Below are 11,663 nucleotides of genomic sequence, written 5' to 3' on the forward strand. Positions count from 1 at the left end.
GGTTTGGTCTGCTTTGGAACGGCGGCTAGAGGAAGCAAACGATGGAGGGGACAGGGGGGAAGATTCAGGGGCTCACAGCGCGTCGTTTGGAGGAGTCAGCAGGCTTAGGGGAGACCGGATGGCGACGTGACAGCGAAGGCGATCCGGCGGCCGTGCGTGGAGAGGTAGCAGGCGTCAACGCGGACCTCGGGGACATGTCGAGGAAGCACGGCAACGACGGTGAGCGCGCGGTCGACGAGCGGCGGCTGCAGCTGCGCTCGGGTGGGTGCACACGAGAGAGACAGGGTAGGGGATGAGCACGGCGGGAGAGTGAGAGGGGCCGGGGGTGTTGCGTGGCAGCCTCCAGGGGGTCCAGGGCGAGGAGGTAGCAGCCATGCAGAGTGGAGGTGGCCGGCGCGTGCACACGCGCCGTGGCCACACGCTCTCCTGCCTACTGGCAGGAGGTTGAAGACGGTGGGGGTGGGGTGGGCCAGCTCGGCTGGGCCGCCAGGTGAGTTGGCCCAGGTAAGCTTCTCCTTTCTCTATTTTGTTTCTTTTTCTTTTTCTATTTCTGTAATTTGTTTTAATTTTGAACCAAATCATTTTTTTTGCTTCTGATAAATTTTGTAGGGACTTAATGAATTATTCCAAAGCCCCTCACAAATTTCCAGAATTGTTGGAGCAACAGAAATATTTATAGAATATATTTTCTCCAATTCAAATACATTATGAATTAATTCCAAGCCCATATATGTCCTGCAAAACTTTGAAACATTTTTGGTAGATGCTTCCACCTTAATCCAGAAATGGTGAACATTTTTAAAGGGCATTTTGAGTTCGTTGAAATATTTAAACCTATTTGATTTAATTTGATGCTAGGGTTTGGATGAATCCCCAATTCAAGTTTGATTCCAATTTAAACATGATGCAACAAGGGATAACTAGTCTAGGTCATTACCAGACTAGGGATGTGACATATTTGATCTATGTAATATGGTTGTGGTAATGTTCTTCATGATACTTTGTGAAATGCAAACTTCATAATATTTGGCTTCCAGGGACGTTAGATACAAGTGTCATTGCACAGTCCATGCCCTATATAAGTTTCCACATTGCATTTACTCTCTTTTTTACAATTACCGTGCACTGTAGTTCTTGGTCACAAACACTCTCGCAACATTTCTTGCTTGGCAACCATGACTGAGTTTGAACATTTGTATCAACTCATCACACTAAAACTCCCGGGACCACAAGTAAAGAAAGTTTTCACATCTTTAGGACCATGATCAAATGAGAAAGCTGCAAAATTAATCCAGGTTTACTTGGCATGCTGCATAGTAAGCAGTTTGTGGGTGATGGCACGGAAGACACATACTAACACGTACAATTATTTGATGACATATGTTTATAAAAAAGAAGGATTACCCTTGGCCTCTGCATCTAAATGATGCATACAACCATCTTTATTAAGTTATTCAACAGAGTCTGCCAAAATAAATACAAAGATCAATCCAAAGCCAACTTTGAGATGCACAAAAGTCGCTACACCCACAAGTATAAAGATGTGTCCTGATCGCATCAAGACACCATCTAATCCAGTGGCCTCAAGAATCCGCCCGCCTGGCAAGATTAGAGCACCAACCGGTCTAGGAGTCCCACAATGCGCACAACATGCGCACACTCTAGGATCCGCCGCCGCCATCTTCCGTCGTCCCATCTTCAGGAGGGATCATTGCATAGACCTTGCCAGGCCCATCTGTTATCGACATTACCACGGCACCAGACAACGCCACCATCCCGCGCGCGTCCATTAAACGGCATCCAATGTCAAGACTCCACCGTCCACGCCGTCGAGCCCCACCGTCTTCAATGTGGTAGATGCAACACCACTCCAACTGTTGGCCCCTCTAGTGAATCTCTGCTCCAAAACAATGCCCTCGGAGGGAAATAGCACCATAGTCTCCATCATCATCCGATCCGGGAAACCCGGATCTAGGGTTCCCCCCGAAATAGATGCCCGCTAGAGGAAGAGGGGCACGCTATCTGCACCTGCCAACGAACCCGAACGGTGCCCACCAGCACAAAGCTCTCACGGTGATGCCTTCAGGAAGGACACGACGCCTTGAGCACCATCGGCGCCCACCGCAGTTAGGGTTTTCACCCGAGAAGCACTGAGGTGGGAAGAGGTAGAGCAGACCCGAACGACGTCTCCAAGAAGAAAATCAGCACCCACAGGCGTAGCCATCATCGTGGGCCTCGTGCCCCCCGGAACCGACCAGGGAATTGTCCTGATCTAGATCCCCACCTCCCGCTCCGCTGACAAACTGGTGACCGGTTAGCTAGCCAGCCCAGCCAAGTCCGGCGAGATTGGAGTGCACCTAGACGGGACAATAGGCAGTGGACAAAACGTCGCCGTCAGCCATCGAGGCATCGCTGCCTCGACCCGAAGCCCCGGTAGTCCACGGGCCGCCCAAGCCGACCTCCGGCAGCCCACCAGCCCCGTTGCGCCACTGGACGGGGAAGCGTCACCAAAGGGACCGCCATCCCTGATCCATGGATCGCAATCGCGGTACCAGCGCCGAGTAGCTGGAGAAGGGTTCCGCTGCGGCCTTCCTCAGAGTCAGAGGCATCTGGACTTTGCCAGAGGGCGCCTCACGCGGCGGCGAGGGGAGGAAGGTGCGGCGGGGGGGGGGGGGGGGGGGCGTCGGGATGAGGTGACGGCGGAGGAGGGATCCAGCGGCGGCGCTAGATCGAGTCACAAGTCCCTCCTCATTTGATGAGATATGTGGGACTGTCCAATTGAATGCCTTTACTTGAAATGAAACTCAAGCTCTTTGGCATGTACTTATTTAAGTAGTAAAGCACAATCTTGGCTATTAACACATCACACATGTACTTTCCAGACTTATGAAAAATTGCATTGAGTAATTTTAACTCGCTTCTATCAAGATTAGAAGTCATTGTAATCTTGCTATTTCCTTCTAGCAGGAATATCCAACAACAAAGGGCTAGTATAACATGAAGAGAACCAGGACAAGCATCGGGGCTACAATCTGCAAACTGAAAACGGAGTCCACATATGAAACCTGCAACTATATAGCTCCGATAGTATAATGAAATAACTTTGAAATGCAGCTACAAACACTTAATCAAGCGGAGATCAGAAGGTGTGAAGATGCAGAGGCTATTCTAAGCACTAATAAACAGATAAACCATACAGAAAAAAATACTTTAAAATGCAAGACTGAAATAGTGGCAAATAAGTAGCAACTGTGAGTATTTCTCACAAAAATAAAGATTAGCTACTGTAAATAAAGCAGATAAAAAGGGGCATACTACAATGGCCTGAAAAAAGGGACTACACAGAAACTATGGCATTACAGAACATAATCATAGCTCATAGCTTGAATTCAGAAATGACTTGAACATGAATTTACTCCAATCAGGGATTACTGCAAGGCATTACAGAACAGGAACTGCACAGAAACTAGGGCATTACAGAACATAATCATAGCTCATAGCTTAAATCCAGAAATGACTTGAACATGAATTTACTGCAATCAGGGATTACTGCAAGGCATTACAGATCAGGAACTGCACAGACACTAGGGCTACTGCAGACAAGATCAAACACCACATAACAAATTATAGCAAAAACAACTAAACCATCAGCGACGAACAAGGCACGAACCAGTCAAAAAGGAACAGGGGACCTAAACCCATAAAATCAACACCGACGACCAAAACAAACACGTACGCTATAAGATGTCCCAAAAATACCAAACCAAACGAGATCCAGAATGCGGCTCACTATGGGCAGAAACACACTCAAAACTGCACTGAAATGAGGTTCAAATCTGCTTGCCACACACAAAGAAATCACATATCACAGCGAGCAGAAACACAGCTCAAACAATCGCACAGAGAACACTGTACAAAATACAGCTGCCACGCAAGCGAATCACGGCTCAAATCGCAGAAAAACGAGGATCAAAATCGCACAGGACGCAGTTCAAATCAGAAACGACGACCATCAAGGAAATGGGGATCGAAAATCGAACACGCAGAAGAGGAACAGCTAAAAAAGCCAATGACTGAAAAATAGCAATTATGTATGAATTTGTCCAATAAATCTCCGTGCGATATCTGCATATCAAAGGCTCCGTTTGAACAAGCATTCAACGTATATGTATACTAGACGAGCCGATAGAACTTGCTATGCCGATGCTGATATCACACTACAGCCACGTATGATTTAGCAAAGTTCACAAGCTGGTAATGCTTGCCTACTGGTTCCGCCTGCAGGACAGGCAACGACCCCGCTTGCTGTGGCACCTGGCACAAAGAGGCACGCGGGAATGCGTTGGTGTTGAGCAGCCCCAGCACGGGTGGATCCCCTCATCGGGGCCGCCGGTGCTGCTGCTGCTGCTGCCCAGCCGGCTGGTCAGGTGTAGATCGCCGGCGGAACGCTTCTTCGACGGCGGTGGTGCCGAGCTGCTGCCGGCCTGCAGAGTCTCCTGACCAAGAAACAAGCAAAGGCGTCAGTATCGCCGGAACCTGCGAACATCGGCAATTTGGCATGGGAGGAACTTACCCTGCTCGCGTTGCGCTGCGGCGGCGGAGCGTGGACGCCCCGCGTGACGACAAAAGGCTTCTTGAAGTTCACTGCTGGCGGCGGCCGATCAAGGAGGATGATTTGGCGTTTCACCGGTGGAAGGGCAGGCAGGTTATCCGCAGGCGCGTCGGCGCCCGCCGCCGCCGTTGTTTCTGCACGGGCGTCCCTTTCCTGCTAGTGAAACAAGCATGATTAACGGCGACCAATGCAACGGAATCAATCAAGACAACTCGCCGGACGTTGTGCTTATGCTGTTATGCAACGGAAGGAACTTACGTTGCTAGGGTCGCGCAGCTGCGCCTCGGCGGGAATCAACTCTCCGGCCGCAGGAGGCACGACGACTTCCTCGGAACCAGGCTGGCGCCGCCGTGTCGCAGGCGCGCCACTCCCCGACGGAGTCACTATGTCCGAGCCGATGCTATTCCCCTGCGCAGGTCAAGATCGACAGAGTAAGCTCGTCCAAGAATCTTTGATTTCTTGATTAATTCAAGAAACACGGTCCAAGGATGAACATTACTGCGGCGGCCGGACGCTGCCCCGTCGGCAAGGTCGCCGTACGATCCTCTCGTCCTCGTGGGCGGGATGAAGAGCCCTCCACCGTCTTCGTCGACGTCCCCCGCGCTCGCGGCTCGGACGCCCCGCCCCTATCACCCCGCTGGTGCTTCTTTTGGCCCGTCATGTTCTTCAAACTTCGCCGGCAGAGCTCTTTCTCTCTCTGTCTCTCTGGGACTCGAGCGATGTTTGGTTGGACGCGAGGAAGAAGATGGATTTAACAAGAGGAAGAAGAAGACAGGGAAGAGGGAGGGGAATTTATAGGGACCCAAATCCACCGGCACCGGAAAACAGAGAGAAGGAGAGAATTTTTTTTTGAGTGGGAGAGAGAAGGAGAGATGGAAGACGCAGCGGGAAAACTACTGCTATTTAACTAGTGGGCCGAACGGCCCATGCGAGTGGCCCGGCGACGACGCGCAGCAACCTCGGGTGGGCCGGCCAGCAAGCACGCTCACAAAAACTGAAAACCACATAGATCTGAAAATTACTGCTTCCCTTTGTTCCTTCGATCGCTAGCTCCTTCGTGCACGTTTCGTTCGTTTTTTTGCTGTTCGTCCCTTTCGAATTTGAAAAACAGTTCACGAATTTGAAAAAGTTCATAAATTTTGAAAGCAAAAAATTGAAAAAAGTTCATCGAATTTGAAACAAAGTTCAACGAACTTGAAAAAAAAGTTCATCAAATTTGAAACAAAGTTTGCTGAATTTGAAAAAATTTCATCGACTTTGAATAAAAGTTCATCGATTTCGAGAAAAAGTTCATCAATTTTGCAAAAAATTCGTCGCCTTTGAAAAAGTTCAAGCATTTATGGGAAAAGAAAAAAAACAAGATAGGAAAAAAGGAAAAGAAAACAGAAAAACAGCTGGCCTTTTCGCATTGTATAAAGAAAAGCAAAAAGGATAGTAAGCACATCGTGTCTTCTGATGCAACTGGTTAGTGCGTTCGCCACCAGAACGAACGAGCGTTGTTCGATTCGTTGGGGACAAACTATTTTTTTTGCCTTTTTCAAAACAGAGAACCAGGAGGAAGTGGGATGGCCCGGCCCAAGTGTACAGGGGGTTCGGCGCATAGGATATTGGTTCCGGCATCCCTTGAAAAAAATATAATTCTGGCATCCTTAAAAAAAACTCTTATATTCTGGCTGTGATAAAAAAACATATATTCTGGCCATAGGCCGATGATGAACTTGCAACCGAAGGAAAAGGGTCTGACCTTGGGTGTAGCTCGAACTGTTGCGAAGGTGGTTAGGAGGTAATAACACGACACAGCCGAATTCCATCCCTACTCCCTGAAGGAAATATGCCCTAGAGATAATAATAAAGTTGTTATTTATATTTTCTTATATCATGATAAATGTTTATTATTCATGCTAGAATTGTATTAACCGGAAACTTAGTACATGTGTGAATACATAGACAAACAGAATGTCCCTAGTGTGCCTCTACTAGACTAGCTCGTTAATCAAAGATGGTTAAGTTTCCTGACCATAGACATGTGTTGTCATTTGATCAACGAGATCACATTATTAGAGAATGATGTGATGGACAAGACCCATCCGTTAGCTTAGCATAATTATCATTTAGTTTTATTGCTATTGCTTTCTTCATGACTTATACATATTCCTCTGACTATGAGATTATGCAACTCTCGAATACCGGAGGAACACTTTGTGTGCTATCAAACATCACAACGTAACTGGATGATTATAAAGATGCTCTACAGGTGTCTCCGATGATGTTTGTTGAGTTGGCATGGATCGAGATTAGGATTTGTCACTCCGTGTATCGGAGAGGTATCTCTGGGCCCTCTCGGTAATGCACATCACTATAAGCCTTGCAAGCAATGTGACTAATGAGTTAGTTACGGGATGATGCATTACGGAACGAGTAAAGAGACTTGCCGGTAACGAGATTGAAATAGGTATGATGTTACCGACGATCGAATCTCGGGCAAGTAACATACCGATGACAAAGGGAATGAAGTATGTTGTTATGCGGTTTGGCCGATAAAGATCTTCGTAGAATATGTAGGAGCCAATATGAGCATCCAGGTTCCGCTATTGGTTATTGACCGGAGATGTGTCTCGGTCATGTCTACATAGTTCCCGAACCTGTAGGGTCCGCACGCTTAACATTCAATGACGATTTGTATTATGAGTTATGTGATTTGATGACCGAAGTTTGTTCGGAGTCCCGAATGAGATCACGGACATAACGAGGAGTCCCGAAATTGTCGGGAGGTAAAGATTCATATATTGAAAGGTTTCATTCGGACATCGGAATGGTTCCGAGTGATTCGGGCATTTTTTCGGAGTACCGAGGGGTTACCAGAACCCTCCGGGGAAGTATTGGGCCTTCATGGGCTTTAGTGGAAAGGAGAGAAGGGCCGCACCCCCCCATGGAAAGTCCGAATTGGACTAGGGAGGGGGTGGCGCCCCCTCTTTCCTTCTCCCTCTCCTCCTTCTTCCCTCTCTCCCCCTCTTGGAAAAGGAAGGGTAGTCCAACTAGGATTGGGAATCCTAGTTGGACTCCCCCTATGGCGCGCCCCTCCCTGGCCACCCTCCTCCTCCCCTCCTTTATATACGGGGGCAGGGGGCACCCCAAAGCACAATAGACAATCTCTTAGCCGTGTGCGGTGCCCCCCTCCACAGTTTAACACCTCGGCCATATCGTAGTAGTGCTTAAGCGAAGCCCTGCGTCGGTAACTTCATCATCACCGTCGCCACGCCGTCGTGCTGACGGAACTCTCCCTCGTCCTCAACTGGATCAAGAGCTCGAGGGACGTCATCATGCTGAACGTGTGCTGAACACGGAGGTGCCGTACGTTTGGTACTTGGATCGGTTGGATCGTGAAGACGTTCGACTACATCAACCGCGTTACTAAGCGCTTCCGCTTTCGGTCTACGAGGGTACGTGGACACACTCTCCCGTCTCGTTGCTATGCATCTCCTAGATAGATCTTGTGTGATCGTAGGAATGTTTTTGAAATACTACGTTCCCCTACACTCCCTAGTTCCGGTGATGCTCAGGCGAGCAGCGGCGGCGCATTGACAATTTGTAATAGGGTGATAACTGAATGTGTGATCACTTCCCCGTTTCTTGTGTTTCGGTTCGACTGCCAGTGGTTGATCGCTCGTCCAACGGCTCACCTGGAGGGATACCGGTTCACCTCAGGAGCGTCTTGGTTAGCCATAAATCAAGCATCGGAGGGTCCCCAATCTCGGTTGCCCATCCGCATCCTTTTTTACTTTCTGTTTTATCGTTGCACCCACTCCTCTCTGTAATGGCTATAAGGCCACGCGCTCCTCTCGTTTGGACACCATCTTGTTGTAATTTGGGGGTGGAACCTAGCCGTCAGTGGCGTGCTACAATAATTTCGTCCTCTCTTTCAATACAAGCCCCATATTGAGACGCTTTGTTGCTCTAAATGTTCATGTGTTAGTGTTCAAATTCAGTTAATTAGTAGTCACATCTTGACGATTGGTATCGAGAGCCATGTGTTCCTTGGAGGCATATGGATCTGGAGTATCATTGAGATTGGGTTCTCTCGCAAAATCCTTCCACGAGCTCGGATTCCCCCGACTGCGAGAGTTCTTGTGGCGGCGGCAGGAGTGGCACCGGTTCGGGTGCAGTCAGTGACATGGTCTGTTTACTGAAGATCATCTCTTCAGCGGTAAAATCCTAGCCCATGTAGCCTTACTGCCGGTGGTAGACCGGAGGAAACTGGGAAGAGGAGAACGGCAAAAGTACTCCGTCCCTACCCAACACTTTTGTCGATGGGTAGTAAGAGTTGCGGCAGCATAGAAAAAGATGACAAAGGTTACTGAATCAGGTGATACTGCAGATCTGGAACTCGAGTCACTGGAGCTCGATGTAAATACCTTGCAAAGGAATCAAGAGGAAGATCGCAACGAGTTTCAAACAAATATGTTTCTCTATATGCTTTTGTTCTTCCAGCTCCCAAAAGGGGTCTTGCAAAGACTGGACTATTTTAGGTCCAGGTTCTTTTGGCAAGGAGATGGTGAAAACAAAAAAATATAGGCTGGCCAAATGAAGCGTGGTTTGTAGGCTGAAGGACCAGGCCGGCCTCGGTATTCATGACCTACTGGTCAAGAATGAGGGCCTACTTAGTAAATGGTTGTTCAAGCTTCTTACTGAGGATGGTGTTTGACAAACCATGTTGCGCAATTAGTATATAGGCCAAAAGGCAGTGTCTTAGGTATATTGGAAACCTGGAGACTCACACTTTTGGGCTCGCCTAATGGTGGCAAAGAAACATATGTTTCGCTTTGGGTCTTTCGCGATAAAGGACGGGCCGGAGATTCATTTTTAGGAAGACATCTGGCTAGGCAATGCTAGTCTCCGAGAACAATACCCATCCTTATACAACATTGCACACGATGAGAATATTACTATTGCGCAAGTGCTCAGCGCACCCCCGACAAATATTTCGTTTAGGCGGGATTTGATTGGAAACCGACTTCTGTCATGGAATAATCTCTTGTCCCTCTGGATTTGATTAACCTAACACAAGGTCGTGATGTGTTTCGCTGGAACTTTACTACATCGGGGTCTTTCACAGTAGACTCTATGTATCGTGCACTCATGCATTCTGAGGTACCGGTGAGTAATAACAAAAAAATTGAAAAGCGAAGGTACCACTTAAAGTTAAAATATTCATGTGGTATCTCCATAGGGGAGCTGTGCTAACGAAAGACAACCTCACATGACGCAACTGGTCGGGAAGTAAAAAGTGTTGTTTTTGTACTCATGTCGAGGCAATTAAACACCTATTTTTCCAATGTAAGTTTGCGCGTTCTACGCGGTCAGCCATCCAAATAGCATCAAATTTGTATCCGTCTAGAAGTGTTGCTAATATTTTTGGTCACCGACTGGACGGTATTTCAAATAGGTACAAAACGCTAATAAGGGTGGGAGCGTATGCCTTACTACGGTCGCTTTGGTTATGTAGAAATCATGTTGTTTTTAATGACAAAAATGCTTCTCCTTTGCAGGTTATTTTCCATTGTATGCACTCGCTTCGTACATGGTATACGCTACAACGAGCGGAGTACCAACCGTTATTCAAGGCAGTGTGTATGCTATTGGAGTAGGTGGCTACGGAGGTTTTTTTCCAACATGGGTGGCAGCATAATCTCCGGATCGGTCCATCATCTCTTTTGACATAGGCATAGTGTCGGTCTATGGACTCTACTGTTGCCAAATTGTCGGTCTTTTATCTTTCTGTTTATCAGACTACTGGTATTTGGCTGTGTGCATCCTAGTTATGCAGAGGCCGGGTGACACTCTGTCACGCCCATGATGCGGCTATATCTCCCACGTGTCGAGGCACGACTTGGAGGCATAACCGCATGGTGGTTTTGTCGCAAGAAGGGTCATCTTCACACAATCCCATGTAATGAACAAGAATGGGATAAAGAGTTGGCTTACAATCGCCACTTCACACAAATAACAAGTTAAACATACATCATCCAGAATACAATCAAGGTCCGTCTACGGAACCAAAATAAAGAAGACAACCCCAAATGCTAGATCCCCGATCGTCCCAACTGGGCTCCACTACTGATCATCAGGAAACGAAACATAGTAACGAACAAGTTGTTGGGGAACGTAGCAGAAATTTAAAATTTTCTACGTATCACCAAGATCAATCTATGGAGTCATCTAGCAACGAGAGAGAGGGGAGTGCATCTACATACCCTTGTAGATCGCGCGCGGAAGCGTTCAAGAGAACAGGGTTGATGGAGTCGTACTCGTCGTGATCCAAATCACCGATGATCCTAGCGCCGAACGGACGGCACCTCCGCGTTCAACACACGTACGGAGCGGGGACGTCTCCTCCTTCTTGATCCAGCAAGGGGGGAGGAGAAGTTGATGGAGATCCAGCAGCACGACGGCGTGGTGGTGGAAGTAGCGGGATCCCGGCAGGGCTTCGCCAAGCGCAAGCGGGGAGGAAGAGGTGTCACGGGAGGGAGGGAGGCGCCAGGGCTTGGGGTGCTGCTCCCATGCGCCTCCCCACTATATATAGGGGTGGAGGGGGCTGGTTTCTTGCCCTCCAAGTCCATTGGGGCGTTGGCAAAGGTGGGGGAAAGAAATCCCATCATTTCCCTTCCCCACCGATTGTTATCCCCCTTTTTTAGGGATCTTGATCTTATCCCTTCGGGATATGATCTTATTCCTTCTAAGGTGGGATCTTGGTGCGCCTTGACCAGGGGTGTGGGGCCTTGCCCCCACTACCCACGTTCATGTGGGTCCCCCCATGCAGGTGGGCCCCACTTCGGAACCTTCTAGAACCTTCCCGGTACAATACCGAAAAATCCCGAACATTTTCCGGTGGCCAAAATAGGACTTCCCATATATAAATCTTTACCTCCGGACCATTCCGGAACTCCTCGTGACGTCCGGGATCTCATCCGGGACTCCGAACAACTTTCGGTTAACCGCATACTAATATCTCTACAACTCTAGCGTCACCGAACCTTAAGTGTGTAGACCCTAC

At 48.3% G+C, this 11,663-nt stretch overlaps 1 protein-coding gene across 1 annotated transcript; it reads right to left on the reverse strand.

Annotated features, from left to right (window-relative positions):
* Positions 1 to 4,106: 4,106 nt before the first annotated feature.
* On the reverse strand, positions 4,107 to 5,408 carry LOC123168014 (uncharacterized). The gene is made up of 4 exons (XM_044585877.1): positions 5,112 to 5,408; positions 4,871 to 5,020; positions 4,574 to 4,765; positions 4,107 to 4,496 (listed from the first exon to the last, which is right to left on the reverse strand). Exons 1-4 carry the CDS (start codon positions 5,271 to 5,273, stop codon positions 4,266 to 4,268), a joined length of 735 nt encoding a protein of 244 aa, XP_044441812.1. The 5' UTR covers positions 5,274 to 5,408; the 3' UTR covers positions 4,107 to 4,265.
* Positions 5,409 to 11,663: the final 6,255 nt, after the last annotated feature.

This window comes from Triticum aestivum, chromosome 1D, assembly GCF_018294505.1.
Source record: "Triticum aestivum cultivar Chinese Spring chromosome 1D, IWGSC CS RefSeq v2.1, whole genome shotgun sequence".
In the NCBI taxonomy this organism is placed as follows: Eukaryota; Viridiplantae; Streptophyta; class Magnoliopsida; order Poales; family Poaceae; genus Triticum; species Triticum aestivum.

Coding starts and splice junctions, on each gene's coding strand:
- LOC123168014 (XM_044585877.1), bottom strand. CDS start 5,273: ATGACGGGCCAAAAGAAGCACCAGCGGGGTGATAGGGGCGGGGCGTCC. Junction 5,021..5,111: donor GGCAGCGTCCGGCCGCCGCA/GTAATGTTCATC, acceptor TGACCTGCGCAG/GGGAATAGCATCGGCTCGGA. Junction 4,497..4,573: donor CGCAGCGCAACGCGAGCAGG/GTAAGTTCCTCC, acceptor TTTCTTGGTCAG/GAGACTCTGCAGGCCGGCAG.